The sequence below is a fragment of the Oenanthe melanoleuca genome, chromosome 5 (assembly GCF_029582105.1).
Source record: "Oenanthe melanoleuca isolate GR-GAL-2019-014 chromosome 5, OMel1.0, whole genome shotgun sequence".
NCBI lineage: Eukaryota > Metazoa > Chordata > Aves > Passeriformes > Muscicapidae > Oenanthe > Oenanthe melanoleuca.
In genome coordinates, this window is record NC_079339.1 from 54,231,131 (window position 1) to 54,248,840 (window position 17,710).

General features: G+C 40.9%; 1 protein-coding gene across 3 annotated transcripts in view; it reads right to left on the bottom strand.

The window, feature by feature from the left end:
- The window catches only part of SYNE2 (spectrin repeat containing nuclear envelope protein 2), a 171,932-nt gene that overhangs the window by 133,156 nt on the left and 21,066 nt on the right, over positions 1 to 17,710 (bottom strand). For all 3 annotated transcript variants that reach the window (XM_056491990.1, XM_056491991.1, XM_056491989.1), the window contains exons 3-14: positions 11,134 to 11,195; positions 10,094 to 10,189; positions 9,730 to 9,807; positions 9,545 to 9,637; positions 8,213 to 8,394; positions 6,402 to 6,601; positions 5,858 to 5,958; positions 5,032 to 5,133; positions 4,153 to 4,290; positions 3,200 to 3,364; positions 1,214 to 1,326; positions 357 to 513 (exon numbers count right to left, since the gene is read on the bottom strand). In XM_056491990.1, the coding sequence (XP_056347965.1) occupies positions 357 to 513; positions 1,214 to 1,326; positions 3,200 to 3,364; positions 4,153 to 4,290; positions 5,032 to 5,133; positions 5,858 to 5,958; positions 6,402 to 6,601; positions 8,213 to 8,394; positions 9,545 to 9,637; positions 9,730 to 9,807; positions 10,094 to 10,189; positions 11,134 to 11,195 (1,487 nt within the window). The remainder of the gene's footprint in view (positions 1 to 356; positions 514 to 1,213; positions 1,327 to 3,199; positions 3,365 to 4,152; positions 4,291 to 5,031; positions 5,134 to 5,857; positions 5,959 to 6,401; positions 6,602 to 8,212; positions 8,395 to 9,544; positions 9,638 to 9,729; positions 9,808 to 10,093; positions 10,190 to 11,133; positions 11,196 to 17,710) is intronic.

Genomic DNA, 17,710 nt, shown 5'->3' on the forward strand with positions numbered 1-17,710 from the left:
TGGTTGGAAGAAAGCAACTATTGAACTACCCCAGAGAGGGTTCTGTGGATTGGAGCTAGGGAAGAGCTGCTACAGCTGGCTCTAGAAATAGTCTACAAAGAAAGAAATCTCCACAATAAAGAATAAAAACAGGAAGAGAGAAAAATCACATTACTTCTCCAAACTGAGGAAAGAAAATGGAAGATGTTGGGGGCAAGAAAAGCTTCTAGAGAAGTCTACCTACCCTTCTTTGAATAAACCTGTCCACCATGCTTTTACCAACTATAAAATCTTCAGATGACAAAGACATAAGATTGAGTCAAAGAGAACTGGGAAAGAATTACCATCACGGTGTGACACACATATCTGAAACTTACATTCCAATTTTCCAGCAGAGATTCCACAGACTCTTTTGCTCCATATTTAATGTCCCAGATATTTAGCTTTAACTTCACCTCATTGGCAATGGCAGAGCACAGTCCATAGTGGTATTCAAGAAAAGTGCTGGGGTTTGTGGAACGAATATTGCTAAATCTGCAAACAGAAAAGAATTCCAAAAGTTTATTCAAAACCATTTGGTATACAAGGCATTAATGTATCAGGACTTTATCCTAAAAAAAATCAAGATTACATATATGTAAACGTTTTTGTTGTTGTTTTTATGACAGAATTAAGTTCTAATGTAGCAACAGTTCTTTTTTTTTAAGCAGCAACAATTGAACAGTCAGTGCTGTCTGCTCCATGTATGAGAAATCCTAAATGCCAAAAAAAGGGGCATCTGCCACCTGTATGTCAAAGCATCTCAGGTTACAGATGCAGACTCACTGACCATATTTTTAAATATCCTCCAACAGATATTTGGGATCATACAAGCTATAGATCACAGTGATTTTTAATGGTGGAAATAAAAGCCTAGAGAATCCCCACCACCAGGGGAATTTTTACACTGAAAATATTCAAGTTTCCTATTCCTAGTGGTTGTTTCCTATCCCCACTAGCAAAGGGCATCTGAAAAGATCCTGTTAATGAGCTCCACTCTGTACACATAATTAAACATTCATTGGATCAATGAGAGATCCTGCCTGCTCCACCTGACAGTCAGTCTGTGTTTGGGTTGAAAATGCTCTTTTTTTGCAAGGCATGGATAAATTGTGTGCTCTGCTCAGAATAGCAGAGCAAGTCAATAGCAGAGCGAGAATACAACATGAAGTAGAGGGATTTTGATCATCACAACCTTCTTTTCATTTCCTGTAATTTTTCAGGCAAGACTAGTGGCATATTCTTCTCATCTTCATTCTTAAATGACTGAAGGGTGTCCAAGTGAGAATCAAAACAATCCATCAAGCCCTGGGGAGAAAAAGACATAGTAAACCATTCATTTTGATTTAGAGTATTTCATCTGGGAATCTCCAACTCACCTGCCATTATGGAAAGAGCTATTAAGAACTAGTCAGCACAAGACAATATCCCAGTGTCTTTACTCAAAATGCAATAAAAGTATTCACCTAATCACCTTCTGAAGTGCATATTTTGTGCAATACTACCTGCTTTCTCTTATCACTGTGCATCTGCTTAAATATAAGGACTACAGACCTTACATTGCTCCTGCTATCAGTTTTTTCTGCACTTTCACTATCATCTTTAGGAGAAAAATGCATCATTGTAACAGCTTCAGGGTATTAAGTTGTTCTTTGCTATCCCTTAGCAAAGACTGACAGCAAAACCTGTTGAATAAATCTATTTATGTAACCTGTTCCATAGTTCATCTGACTGCTCAATAAATTTGTGTCTAAAACCAGGCTGACAGGGTATCAAATTAATCATTCAATGGCCAGTGTCCCATGTAAAATTGGTCAACACCAAATTCCCTACCTGAAAATAACACAAAATGTATTGCACAGAAGGTAAGCCTATTTCTCAGCGGCAGATTAAAAAAAAACAAAAACAAGCCAAACCATCTACAAGTTCACTTCTATACTATAAACTCTGCCACAAAGCACATAAATGGAAATAGCTAAATCCTGGGACAGCCCTCAACCACAAAAATAGTGCAAAGATTTTTAACACTGGATTTTGTTATCTTAACACTGTATCAGTCAGACAGTTATGAGCACTGGTGGACAATTTCCTGGATCTTAAGTAAAATTTGCATTATAAGGTATCACCTTGCCAATATGATCCCTACACACTACATACTAAAAGGGGAAACAATTCTCAGCAGGATGTCTCCCCATGAAGAAAAGTGAATTTGGCAGAAATTAAGCATTAATAGTGTTTCTTCTTCTGAAGATATGCAATTATTTTATCTATATGTTTAATGGGAAAAAGGAAATGCCTTAAGAAATGACATCAGTCTCTCTATTATTATTCTTAAAAATGCTTTAAGTACTTGGGTTGCACAAAAATCTTAGTTCAAATGGCTAAAGACTAACAAAGCTGTTACCAGTTAAAAAGCCATCTCTCATATCAGGAACTGACTAGAAACACAACGAAAGACTGGTGTTATTAAGCCACTTGCAAGAAACTCCAATGCCCATTCTTCAAATTCTCCTTAAGGACAATGTCACAAAACCAACAAACTTGTTTATAAAAAACCCAAGTACAGCATTATGATCACCAGCCAGGCATCAACACATATACTCTTTCAGAAATTTCAAACTCAAAAGGATGTTTAAACTATTATCTGTGCAAATATTTGAAGATCAGAATAAATAACTTGCATGGTACGAAGATATCAAAATATCCTTGCCTTGAATGGAACTACAAAGTGATTCAGCAAATATTTAACTTTAAACACACAAGCTTCTTGAACTATTTAACTTTAAATACACAAACTTCTTAAACTCCCTGGAATGTAACCTTAAGCTCAAGTACTTTTCTGAACAGGTATGCATTAAGCATAGATTTAAAGATAAAGATGCAATTATCCTGTGTTATTACTTAACAAACAAACAAGGAACCACATAAAAAAGAACAGCATAATTTACTCATTCAAGGCAGTACTCAAATTTAATCTCACCCCAGTGGTCTGAAACCTGCCTTATAGACCCATGCAGTTATTTAATTAAGCTCATAATTCTTCAAAGGTATGCTCAGAAGCACTTTTCATCTTCAGAAGACAAACATATGCACACCACTTCCCAAAATGTCAAACAGCAATTCCATAACAAGTGCTTTGCTGGGTCAAACTGAAGCACAATTTCCTTTGTGATCAGCATACCTTAAATATTACAATTATTTCTCTGAAGACAGACATTGCTTTGAACGGGTCCTGCAGATCAGGCAAATCTTCTGCCTGCAGATGTTCCACCTCCTGGAGCCAAGCCTCAATGCTACCCAGAGGGGAGGGCAACATCTGGTCCAGCTTTGCTTTCCACTCGTTAATCTTTAAAAGGAAAACAAGTGCATTAAATCTCTCACTATTAGTTTCTTCCCCATCTACAAGATGCTGATATAAGCTGCACAAGCTGGTATTCAAGGAACCCACTCCCTCATGCCTGTCACTGCTCAAAAAAAAAGAGTTTCCAGAGAAGTCAGCTAAAATCAGCCCTGCTCACCTCAAACCCAGGTTTGCTCCCAGCCCATAACCTCTGCAACACCACAGAGAATTTGGCATTCCTGTCCTTTGTTGGTGACCATCCCAAGGCCCAACAACAGGAAAATTTAGTGAACTAGTTGCAAAAATAGGGGGGGAAATAGCTGAACAGCTTTCTGTCATGGGGGTGACGGGGAACATCTCTTCCAAAACCAGGAATTCCCAGCATAGTTCCCAGTTTGAGCCAACACAGCCAACCTCACTGCAAAGCACTGACCAACCATGCCCCACCTGTGCATAGCTATGTCCCAAAACAACTTTTTAAGCATAAACAGGCCAAAAACTTGGACCAGAAGAGTGCTCCAAAATAACCAGATGCAGGGTATTTCCCAGGGATGTTTCAGTCCTGAGGCTGAGGAGGCAGAAGGGTAACACACAGTCACCTTCTGCCTCCTCTTGGGCACTGAATGCCACTCAGACTGTCCAGATTTCAGGTTCAGGGTCCAACCTCTCTGACCATTCCAAATAAAGATCATCTCCCCACTTTTCCCACTGTGAGTTCCTGGGGTAGACTAAGGTTTCTTCATCCATGTCACATGCTCATGCTGGTAACAGGGAGAGTGAGAAATGCCTCTGACCTGAGAGATCACTTTATCCCACTCTTCCCTCATCTGCTGCTGGTCTCCACTCAGCTCAGCTTCACCTCTTTTTGATGACAGCACAGGCAGAAAGGGGATTTTCTCTTGGTTAAATGTCTCCATAAATGACATCATTTCCTAGGGATAAAACAGAAGAGCAATTCACAGAAGATGTCAGATGGAAGCTCATGGAGCCAAGTCCTGCCTTTGAACACACTGGTATGAGCTCCATTAACTTCAAAGGGTGTGATGCATGCAAAGGCAAGATAGCAAGAAGCATTCTTGTCTCCAGGCAGTATTTGAGTCTGAAATTATAGGTGCCATTCCCTAAGTCTGTATTTAACATAATGCCAGTGCAGTAAGAACACAGTTCTCCCCTCCCAGCAAGAGAAAAGGAAAATTCCTCCTCTCACAGTTCCCCATGGGCCACTTTACTACAAACTCTGGCTACAGTGTAAGCCAAAGGAAATTTTACTTCAGCACAACCTATAGCCAGCAATTCAACTACTCCTCTACAGCCTTAGCTGGGTAGAACCTACTGTTGTAATTAGCACAGAAATAGCAAAAGTAACTCTGTGAAGGGCCTACGTGCCTGAATCTTGTCCAGGTTTCCACCTACATCAATTAATTAAGACACTACTCTTTCCAAAAACTCTATTTAAAAACAAAATAGCAGATCTCTTTTTCATAAAAGAGAATTTTAGCCTACCCTTCCTTCAATCATATGAGGGTATTTAACAACCTCATCATCAAATTTCCAAGTTTTCTTTAAAAGCTTATTTCACACTTCAGTTTAGGCAATGAAGACGAAAAATACTAAAAACATACACAGAAACAGATTCTTTTTACAGAAGCTTCTAAACATGAAATGCAACTTACTTTGTACTTCTGGTAATATGTTTCATTCTCTGTTTCCACCAACAGATTTGCTAACTTCTTCTCCTGTGCAGCCAACCAGCCCATGGCCTCTCTTACTTTCTCCTGGTAATTAGAGCAGAAAATTTCCTTTTTACATTTTGCAAGCATTGTTTTCAATTTACATTGTGCCATAAAACAACACCCATTGAGCATATGATAAAGTCCATTCAAAGCTATTGAAAAACAAATTCCTGGGGACCAGATGAATTTTGAGGCACTATTACATTGCAGGGACAAGGTTTTAAACCTAGCACCTGAATATATGAAGACATCAAAAAGAAGACCTGCCTGCAGTTCTACTGGAAGGAGATTATCAGTATGGAGATATGTGAATAACCAATTAAACTCTCGTAAGAGAATACAGAGAATAGAAAAATGTGGGTTTCTGGCCCATGCTGTCTGTCAGAGGCAAAATCTGTCCACTGCACATGTCAGCTACTAAATTTAAAGCTGGTTGTTCTGTGCATCTGCAAATCTTGTTTGCCTCTCTTCCAGTGTTCACACAGACTTCAGAGCACACTTAAAGACAACCAAGCTTGAAAATGTCCTCTGTAACAATAAAATGAAAACAAAACAACCTGCACAGCAATTCCACCTGTATGACCAATCAAAAAATCTGTAACACTGAGATTTTTCTACCACACAGGAGCATCAGAAGGTTCAAGCCAATTCAATCCTGTCAGCAGCAGAATCAGAGGATCTACCACGTGTTACTGACTCAGATATAAACTGGGCAAAGAAAGCACATTCATTTGAAGATGCCTCAGTGATAACCCACACAACATACCTGCATGTCTTCTTCAGACTCAGGCAAATTCTTGGAGTATTGCAAAAACTGAGCCACGTAAGTCATGATTGATTTTTCATCTGGATTCACAATGTCAACATCTACGAGAGCCAATACACCATTTACATAATTATGCATCCTTCTAGGCCTGATCACATAATTACACACTATGCTGCAGTTATTAAAACACATTACCATAAATATGTTTATTTTGCAACAGCTCACTTAACATGCCATTGACAGAAATTAATATGTAATGAACATTTTTTTCCTTGGGAATATTTTAATAGAACATGATTAAGTAATGAAAAACTTTCTCCCATGAACAGGAAAGTTTCACATCCTTTCTTCTGCATATTGCTCCTACAATTGTTGCCAATTCAAAAATCCTACAGTCCCTAAGTACAGCTGATGTTATAAAATAAAGAACCTCAGGTTTGAGCATTACAGCAAACATCAATGTTCCATTTCAAACTTAAGCACAGCCTTACAGATCCCATTAATCTCACCTCTAATAACAAAGATTTTTAAGATGATCATTTACCTTCAGGCTCCAGAAGCCGTGGGATATTCAGCTCCAGTTCTGCAATTCTGAAAGCCTCTTTCAGGTTTTCTTTATTGCTTCTGGCTTTTGCCTTCTCTAGATCAACCAGACCTGGCCTCAAGGTTTGGATGATGGCTAAAAAAGCCAGTCCACTTCGCCAGCTGGACTTGAAATCAGTGACACTGATGACAGAGCCATGCCTATCCCAGAAAACAGTGGAAACAAAATGTGAGGACATGTGAAGAAACAGGATTTAAGTACAAATTTAGAAACAGAATATAAATTCAGTAAAATGGAGTATGAACCAAATCCAAAAGCACCTTGCCACTGAACTTCTGCACAAGTCAGACAACACCACAGCCAGCACTACTCATGACAACAATTACTTAATTTTTACACTACTTTTACAAGATGACTATTTCTTTTTGTCTTCTACTGCATTCTGAAGATAAAGCCTTGCCAATCCAAAACCTTTCTAAATATCCCTTTGTGCTCAACATCTATGCATTCTATGAGGTGGAAAAGCAACAAGAAAAGCACTGCAGAACATCCTGTAAGGGTAAGGACACCAAGACCTGGCATTTTAAAAATCCAAATCTTTAAAGTGATGTATTAGTGCAGTGAAAAGTATTTATTTTTCTCTTAATTAGTTTAGTGTCTTTGAATCATCTTCTATTAATGTTCACAGCTTAAACAGTGCTGTGAGGTGCCCAGCCATGCCTGCCACAGTGAATTCTGGGACAACTTTCCAAAAACAGTCTGTATGTTATGAGTGTGTTACTCATGGAAAAGATGTGGGTTTTAGGCAATCAAATTTAGTCCCAAAACAATGGGCCACGTCTTACAAGATTTGTTTCTTTACCAAAAACTACAGGATTCACTGGTAACAAAATATTTCAACATAATGACAGTTCAGAAATGATACTGCAAACCAGACAGCAAAATTGCTGAAAAACAGGCAAAAGAAAGAGGAAGATTACATGGATAAAGAGCTGGTTTTGATGTGCCAATTAATCTTCTGATAAAACACAGCTAGAAGGCAAACCTCAGAGCCATTCTACTGGAAGAAAGTGTCTGATGTGCTGATGAAGGCCTTTATCTCCCACTAATAACATGGAATATTAGTAGGATTTTATTAGAACATAAAACAACCCAAAGAGCTGTGGAGAAAGATCTGACATTACTGCAAAGCAAGTTTGAAAGATCCTGGAATGAAGCAGCAGCCCTTGAAGAAAATGTAAATATCTGTATCTGCTCTAGATTGTGTTCTGTGAACACTCTCCTAAAAGCAGCAGCGCTATCTGCACATCAAGCATAAGGAAATATTTTGCTAGAATTAGGGAGCACAAGGATTAGCATCCTTCTTTGGGATCATGCAGTGTTTTGACAGAGAATCATGAGTTGTGGGAATCATAGAAATCCTACATCTTCCATTAAAAAATACTAAAACATCCTTGAAACTTTGTGAATCGGTGCCAACCATGAGGATTAAAACAAGCAAATCATATAAACATTCCACTAGACTTATCACACAGAAGCCCCTAAAAAAGGAAAGCCAAACAACTCAGATTACACTGTTGTGTTTAATTAGTAAAATGAGCTTTGCTTTATTATATTTAAAGGGCTTATGTCAAAACATTTGGGGCCTGATTGATGCTGAATGTACTGGTAACCACAACTGAAAGTTAAAGGATTTTCTGCTAAGCTGTCACTAAGTAATCTTAAAAAACAGGGGGAAATATCAGCACATTTAGAGGAAAGCAGTAATACAAAGTGCAGCATGCTAATTATAAGTCTTGGATGGAACTTACAGTGAACACTGTTCTTTTGCCCACAACAAAAGAGCCTTTGTAGCAGACATCTTCCACCGTTCCTTAATTTTAGCACTTTTTTTAGCTGATCTGCTTGCCTTTGGAGAGGAGTCAACAGCACTTGAACAATCAGGTGAAGGCTGATTGTAGGTACAGGCAAGAGTCCTGGCCAGTTCTTCAATCTGTCAGAGAAGAGGGGAGACTTAATGGGGCTACAGTGAGAGATTACCCAAAACACCACAGAGAATTAGACAGGACTCAATCACAGCTGTAACAGCAGTTCCCCTACCCCCCAAAAAACAAACCACCCTCTTTTATCTGCACAATCTAACTACCTAATGCTGAACTCCCATCTTCTGGCAATGTTTTGGCAGGATATGTTCACCCAAAGACTTCTGTGTTATGCTGGGGATACCAGTGATGACATCAAGGGACCTTCTCACCCAATTTCTACTCTAACCAGTGACAGCAGCCCATGACATTGTATTTTCTACTGTCAAGAGTGACGTGTACTGGCACAGTCAGAGTTTGCCTGCTCACTCAGAGTGCAGGAAAATCTACTTGAGAGACCTCAGAGATGTCTAACTGGTTAGAGAAGCTTGGTTTAGGTAAAAAGGTAATTGCACAGGCCATGAGCAGCACAAGACTCCTTGGCATCAAAGTACCTCTACCATGAAAAATATGGGCTAAATACTGTTAGAAAATTTTGCTTCTCAGTGCTGTGCTGAGCTCCATTCACCAGTTAATGGACCCACACTGTTTCACTGCTGGGTTCTCCCTAGAAGCCAGCCTGGCTCCAGCATCCTCTGCAGCCCTAGAGGATGATTAAATCAAGGTCCTGTCTTTTACATCTCCCCAAAACCTTATGTCATGCAAGATGCACACTCAATGTATAAGAAGCATGACTATGACAGCCTCCGTATGATTTCAGGTGCTGGTACTGAAAAAAAAAGTAATCATAGAATTGTACATTGCAAGCACAGTCAGCACTGAGGAGTGGGGCTGCCTCTGAGAGAGATGGATGAGCCACTTCACACTTTGGAGCATAATCATTACAGACCTTAGACAAGTAAAGTTTAGCCTATTTTTTAACTGGTTACTTCCAAAAAAAAAAAAATCTCAGTATCTTCCCTTCCTACCATGTGCAACTAGATACTGTCCATCACTGCCACCCCTGCACTGGTGCATCTCCTCCTTGAGCTGTCACTTCCACAAGTCAGAAAATAATCTTTTGTTTAGTACTAATTCATCTTATTTAGCGATCACCTAAGTCAACACATTTTTGTGCTTTTCCCCTCCACTAAAACTCTCTTACATCGCTGAAATACTTACATGAAAATGAAATATAATGGTCCAGATTAGGCCAAGCACAATGGAAGGTTTTCCTTCAATAATGTCAGCTACATGAATATTTATGAGCTTCAGCTAAGGAGGAAAAAAAAGGGATCATTGTTAACAAAGAAAATGTTCCACCAGCTAAACTGGCTTTAGTTGTGCATTTTGAAGTTAATACTCACTGATCTGCTCTTTAAAAATGTCAAAGCATTTTCTATATTACTTCTACATTGGAAGGTATTAAATCCTTTTTCCCGTGGCTGCAAAGCAAAAAAAAAAAACCAACAAAAAAAACAGGTTATATCTTCAACTGTAAAAATTAATTTTATTCTATATTTTGATAAAGAAAGTCTTGCAAGGGTTCATAAATTACTTTGGATCAACTTACCTCAGTGTGTTTCAGAGTCAATGGTATAAAAATAAGTTACTTGAAACTGACTCTATTACTCCAGAGGGATGATTCACATGGTTGCACTTAAGCATATCCAGAAATCTTTGCTGGACTTGACAAAGGATTGAGGTAATATTTTTATTACTCTGTCTTACCAGATGTTGACCTGAAAGCACTTCCAACAGATCCAGAAGCAAATGTCCTTGCTGTATGTCTGTGTATAGGTCTGAGACAACATAAGGAGGGGTATGCTGCAAGATAAATTTCAATCTTTTGTCATTTTGAATCCAACACACTACAAAATATCTCAGATTACTCTGCTGTTAAATAATGTTTAGTATCCTTTATTTTTTCATTAAGATGCAATAAAAAATCCTGTATCTAAACAGCCACATTCTGCTTCTTCTAACCCATTATCATGTGTGTGTCTTACTCTCTCCCCCTTACCCTGCCTCTATGTCTCATAAGGGTAATTTTAGGCCTCACTTTCAAGCACTCACATTTTTCAAGGTCTCTGGCAACAAGAAAAAACTAATTAAGAAAGGGAAAGCAAAACAAGGCAGTTAATTCAAATTTTGAAATCTTAATCAATATACCCCAAGTACAAATTTGAGTACAGAGCTGCACAACTAAACCTCTTTTCACCTACACAACACAACTTATCATGAGCTCAGCAGCTTCTGCTCAAGGAGGGAGCAAAACAGGATTATAAGTTTTTTTACCTGAGCAAGTCAGAGCTCCAGCAGCACATGCTCCAGGAGCTGTTTTCTGTGAGCTTAAAGAGCACCTCCACTACTATGTGGTTTGTCTTAATACTTACTCAGGTCATCTCATTAAACTCATGTTCTTGGATTGCATAATAGAATAACACTTACCTAATCCCAGTAAAACCAGTTGTAAACTCAGAAACTCGTAAAACCCTGAGACCTGTGCCTCAATCCACCACAAGTTTTAACACATGAGTAAGGAAGAGTGACACCCACACACAAACCACCTCATACAAATGTCCTTGGATGTGCCCCAATACAGTGCTGCTGCACTAACTAAACAAATGCTTCTCAGAGCTACTTTTCCCATCCAGTGCCTAAAAAAACTTGCACTAATTCTGTTTGTTCCTAAAAAGATTTAATCTCTAACCAGCATATCTGAATCAAAAAGGCAAAAGGCATGTCTTTGCTAAAGAGCGCCCATTTACCTTTGCCAATATTGAATTTATCCAACTAGTGAAGGTTTTCTTCTGTGTAAACTCTCGCTGGACTGGGAAATAAAAACAAAAAAGAAAACAAAGTTAATGGAAAAATGATCAGGTTTTATTCCTCTTTCTCAAAGAGACACATGGCATCCACCTCAAAGCTAAGGTCTACTCTTCCACGTATTAAGTTACTATTAAATATCAGTTTTTCTCAACTCTTGTTTTATAGCTGATATTTTCTTTCTTGCTGAGTTGGTACTGCAAAGACCTCTACAACCATCAAGTATAATCTGCAGGATGCACAGAATAACTAATGAAGGTTTTCTCAGAATATCAGCAAACACAAAGAGCGGTGTGAACACATAATTCTACAGAGAAATATGTCTGCAATAGCTCTGTCCATTCCTAAATGTTCCTTCAAGAACTCAGGGCCATCATCAGTACAAGATACACCCTGGAATTCAGAAAAAGCCATGCACTGAGTTGTATGCAGGCTGGAGTTAGGTGATAAATGCACTTCTGTAGGTGAAGCCACACAACGAGAAATCTTTGCTAACTGAAGGGCTGGAGAGAGTTATGAGGCTGTCATGGGGAAATACAGCCTCTAATAGCATCCTCTGCACTGCTGGGTCCTCCCTGGGGTGTATAGATTATTAATCCAGCCAAAAAGGAGCACACAGGGTGTTAGTACAGGCAAGAGCAAGAAGGAAGTGCTTGAACCTGTGCAGCACCAGCAAACAGTGCCACGGGACTCAAAGCATGACCAGTGACACAGAGATGCTGCTCTGCACCCAGGGCACTCACAGTGCCACACAGTGAGCAGCTGTGCAGGGAGACAGCTGGGTAAGCCCATGGTTCAAAAACCAGAGTATTTGAAAGGTTTCTCACACCTGTCTGTGGGCAGAAGAGATGGAGAAAAGTCCAGCTCCCCCAGAAACTAGATCCCCAGACCCAGCCCTGTCAGGGGCAGTGCAGTACCTGACATCCCAACCCATGCTCTCTCCAAAAAAACCACTCCATTTCCCAATCACACCACAAAATCCACACATCCCTAGGGGCTGGAAGTCTGAACACAGGTGACAAACAGAGGTGCTGAGATGATGGACTGACATTTGCCACCAGCAGCCATCCCAAAGGCTCATGAGAGCCAGCCTGAACACAAACTCCTTTTTATCTCTTTTCCACAGCAGTCTTGACTGCAAGCAATGGGGCTGGCTGCCCAGAAAAGGCTTGCATGGAGAAACAAAATCTGGGAGACAGGGTGGGAACAGACCACCTCTTGTGCCTCTGAAAGCAAGTTCTTGCTCAAAAGATTAATTGAAGACAAGCTTGACATTGTGAGGCAAGTGCAAAACTTCTCAGCAATAGATATGTATGTTTTGGTAGGCTGGGCAGGATGAAGGATATCAAAAATACCAAGCCCTCAGGGAAAGGAAAAAAATGTTGACTGTTCTGCCCATGAAAGTGAAAATGCTACTCACAGGAAAATGTCCCACACTTTACTACACTCTGGGAATTTGCAACCACAAACCCCAGTCGTGGGGTCTTTTCATGATCCAAGACAGACCAAAGGAGTTTCTGCAGAGCTTCATCAGCTGACGAAACAGAGAAATTCACCTGAGGATAACCCAGGCTCCTGCTCCTCATCTCACAGGCTGCCTTCTGCCTCACTGGGCAGGTGAGCAGCAACAAAAATATTCATGTTACCTGCATGGAGCACTGCTTTACATCCTGCAGTGAAGGCGTCTTCCAACAGCCCTCCACTAAATCTGCAACACCACCATCCCATCTGAGCATCAAGCAGGAGGTTTCCCCTGCTTGCTGGATTGTTTTAGGATTCTTTCTAAGCATCACAAAGATTGCCCTCAAAAGGAAAGACAAGGGCAATCTTAATGGACAAAAGCGACATGACAAAACGGGGTTTTGTTTGGGAAACAGAAAATTAAGTGCACACATGGCACACAGACCAAACAACGCTGCAGTGCTCGCAGGAAGGACAAAAATAGCATGGAGATACTGGCTTCATGTTAGCACAGGAGCCAACCCCACCCTTCAGCTGAACACCACGTGGGAGCCATTCCAATTACCCAACGAGCAATTATTGAGTCTCTGCGCTCTATTTTATCAGGCAGGCAAGGCTGGCATTTGAAAAGGGAGAGAGAGCAAATATTGACTGCTCTGCCTGACGCCAGGGACTCCTGCAGCTGCAGCTCCTGCCAAACACACACACTGCTGCTGATTTGCAGAACTCGCACTTGGGGCTGGTTACAGATGGTTGGGATGAGCCACTTGGCCTTGTTTTGGTTGACATCCATATTAAAATGCTTCATTATGCAATAAGGGCCAGATACTGCAAGTGTTGATTCACGTGGGCAGCTCTCAGGCAAATGTCTCACCTGGTGAAAGTACAAGGTGGTTATTTATTCCTCTGCACACACGTAAGAGCACCTTAAACCCTCCACCTAACACAACCCACTGGGCTGCCTCCCAAGCAGCTGCTGCCTCCGTTGCAATGTGCCTTTTTTTCCTACAATTAATAATAATAGAATCTCCTCCTGAATTAATAACAGAAGTCCATGCTTGCCAGTATTCCCCCAACTTGTATTGCAGCAGTCAGGGTTTCCACACCACACACTCAGTGCAGATGTGCTCCTGGCACCACAGCAGCTGTATTGCAGTTTTCAGGCTGAGTGTTTTCCCTCCCAGCTCCCCCTCCAAGGCTGCTGCTCAGAGGCGCTAATGATTTAATCAAGCTCTCCAATTCTTATCTCTACCACGTGGTTAATTAATACAGATTTTTATTTTTATGAGGGTGAATGGATTCTTTGTTAGCCCTTCTTGTAGGACTCTAACTGACCTTGGTTTTCTCTCGCTCTAGTTTTCAAACTGTCACTGACCTAGAATAAAAATGCTATAAAAAACCCCCAAACCCTAATCATTCCCTTTACTTTGGGTCAAAACTCACTAAGCTAAAAAGTGATTCTGAGAGAACAGAAGAACCCAGTAATCTGAAAGTACCCCAAATCTATCCCATTTCACCCTGTGTTAACAACTCTTTAGGGAGGAATAACACATACAACAAGCAATGTGTCACGTAGGATAGCCAAAAATCAATACACACTGCTGGACAATGACTGTTTTATTCAGTAATGAGCTACCAACAAGTGCTACAAACCAGGCTGATCATTAGGAGCACAGGGAATGGCAGGGACCATGTGAGTGCTGAACTCTCCCAGGAGAGACAGGAGAGCAGCAGCACTCCCAGCCAGTTTTACTCTCAGCCTTCCTTAAACCGTGATGCAGAAAAAAACAAGATTTAAAATGAGTCTATTCTCCCCTTCTGCCTTTCATGCCTCCCTTCCTGAGTGGGGGGAATGAGAGCTCCAAGAAAAGCAACATACCCTTCAGCAAATCGTGGCAGAACAGATGTAGCCTGTCCATCCACACTCATCAAACACTGTCACCAAACAGCAAAGAGGATTTATTCTATCACAACGACTTGTGTATCACTGCCAGTGAACAATTTACAACTATATGGTTTCTTTATTAAAAAAAAAATAAAAATTTAAGCAATCACTTTAACGAGAACAAGCCTGTCTCATCTTCTCATCTGTTTCACCAGGAGGAATTACCTCTTGTGTATGATATTTTTACACCTTTCTTTCACCGAGGTCAGCTGAGGCTACGTCTCCAGCAGTGTGCAGGGAGCTCATCAGGAACAGATCAAGAGAGCTGCTGCTCACAACACAAAGGTTGTGCTGGGCTAACCCCAGCCCCAATGCCCACAGACAGCCACAGCACCTTCCTTATTTCAGTTTCATACAAAATAAACATTTTCACACTTCCCAACAGCACAGAAAGATGAACTAAAGGATGGGAAGCAGGGATAACCAGGACAGCTCTTTCAAGGCAGCACTGCTGGTATGAACTAATACACCAAGCAAGTACATTCTTTAAATTATTGGGACCAGCAGAAAAACAATTAAGTACTTGCTAATCCAGGGAGAGAGTGAGTAATTAACCCCCAAGCCCTTTGTACAGTCCCTTCCCTTCCACCCAGCAACAGTTTCATGTTCTGCAGACAGGAAAGCAGGGAAAAGAGTTATTTCCAGCATTTATGTTCAGCAACATGGTGTTAAGTAATTAAAAACAAACACAGAATTTTTTGTCAAGATTGAGAAGTTTACTCAAAACCCAGTGAAGATAAGGAAAATAGCTCTACAGGCAGGGATGGGTCTTTTCAAATCCAAATATTACATAAATATTAACTAAATCACTACTACCACATCAGTGAAGCAAGTGGAAACTTTCTGCACTACTCCTTTCAACCTCCTTTTCCTTCTGAAAGCCAATTGTCCAGTTGGCCAAAAGTGCTGCTCACTCAGGAAGTGTGTTCACACCAAGCTTTGCCCTCCTGGCTTTCTTAAACCCTTTTGCTGTTCTTGTTGTCAGGATACTGGAGCAGCCCTGTTCTGAATCACCACTATCTTTACTGCCACCACAAAGTGGTGTTCAGTACTCAGGGAAATAGGCAGGTTAAGATTAAATTCTTAAGAGGCACCAAGTCACATCACTTAGGTGTCAACATACTTCTAAAGATAAACATTCAAGTAGCCTTTCTAACATTTTAAAGAAAATGAACAGTGAAGCAGAGATCTGACTGTAGTGGTTTCCAGTGCCCTTTACAGGTGCCTCAGGAGCCATCCACTCCTTTGGCATTTTAATGCCAGTTTTTAACCAATTTTGCACCACATAATGCCTTTAATAAATTGAAATTTACCTAGCTGGGAACACTTTTAAGCAACTGTACAATCTATTTTTTATGTTAGGAGTGTGAAGTAGACAAAAATACCCACGACTGAATTTTTTTCAAGACAGTGCCATGAGTCAGTTGCCTCTCCAGTGCCACCACCCCTGTCCCATGCCACAAAGCCACGCAGTTACGGAAACTGCACAGCAGCTCCTCATCCAGGCAGCATAAACTGGGAATAAACTTCTGTGCAGCTCCTATGGGAGCTCTTTGTAAAAGTCACCCTGGTAAAATTGTAACAAACAATTAATGGACTTTTTAAAATCCTTCTGGTAAAGAAAAAAAGTGTAGCTGCAATAAGCAAGTGGCTCCATCAGATGAGATACACAGTTGAAACAAAAAAAAAGCTGGGTAAGATTTAATTTACCTGACCCCTGGGTGAATTACGAGGGTCCCGAAAAGAAAAACCCCTTTACTCAGAGATGAGTACAATCTACTACAAGCCTGTCTTGGGATGACTTTATGATGCTTGTATCCCCAAATGATGCTTGTTTCCACCCAAATTTGCCCTAAACCAGGACAAAGCTGCACAACAAAACCTATCCATACACATCTCCATATTTTCAATTTCCTTTGAAGAGAAATAATTCATAAACAATTAGACATAACTTCATGAAAAGTATCATGCATTATTTATCACTAAACTCTGTTCAAGAACTCTCTTCAGCTTTAGCAACCACATTCCTATATTATCATGCTTTGGGTTACAGTAAAGAACAGTAACACACACACAGATTAAAAAGTGGAGCCAAAAATCAGGACCCCTGCTGTTAATTAAACAATGAAAGAGTAAGTACACGCCCCAAACTCCACGAGGTAAAACACACTCCCTTGTGTTTGAATTAGCTCAGCAAGCATGAAAAGAAAAGGGAAAACAGGGTTCTGTACAGGCTTGGTGGGAAGCACCACACACAGGTCTGTTTGCTGTCCTAGGGAAAACAGGAAGGTTTTGTGTGTGGGACAGAAAATAGAGGTTGAATCCTCCCAGAATCAAAGGTAGAGATCCAGAGTATTCAAAGGTAGAGATTTACATTCCCCAAGCAAAAACCAATCCTTTCCAGAGCGCCACAAACCGTGCAGAGCTGCTCCTGCAGCCGCGCGTTGCCCTCGCTGCCATCCCGCACTCCTGCTCAGCAGCAAAGCGTGCCTGCATCTCCCACAGCTCCCAAAGCTCTGCCAGCAAGCCCTTCTCTCACCAAGCAGCTGACAGGCCTCCTCATCTCAAGTAGCCAAAGGCAGTTTTGGATGTTGACTGTGCCTCTTCAATTCACAGGACAGCAGCAGGCTGACCCCTCTCTGGGGCCAGCCCATGATGCAGTGATGGGAGGGAAACACAGGAGGAGGAGACACAGGACAGGGATCCTGCTTTATTCCTCCCATGCTCATTGCCAGCCAAGCCCTGACCTCCTGCCTGCCCCATCCTACACCAAAAGTGACTTTAGGTTTCAAACATGGCCCATGGTGCAATGAAGCATCTCCCTGTCAAGCATCTTCTGTTCACCAAAATGTTTGCAGACTGCCTGGCAGGAGAAGCCCTTCCCTTAAGTATTCCCCCACTGGATATGGCCAGAATAGGTCCAGCTCCAGGCTTTGCACCTGCCCTTTTACATGGCTCTGCAAGGATTGCAACAAAGCAATCCTGCAGCTGCTCTAAGTTGTGCTGCATCAGAAAACTGCAAAGAAGCAGAGAGGCACTGAAGGAAAAGGCCCAGATAATGTTGACCTTAATCTGATTAAATTTTATTATAACATCTGGGACAGAGGGAAAGG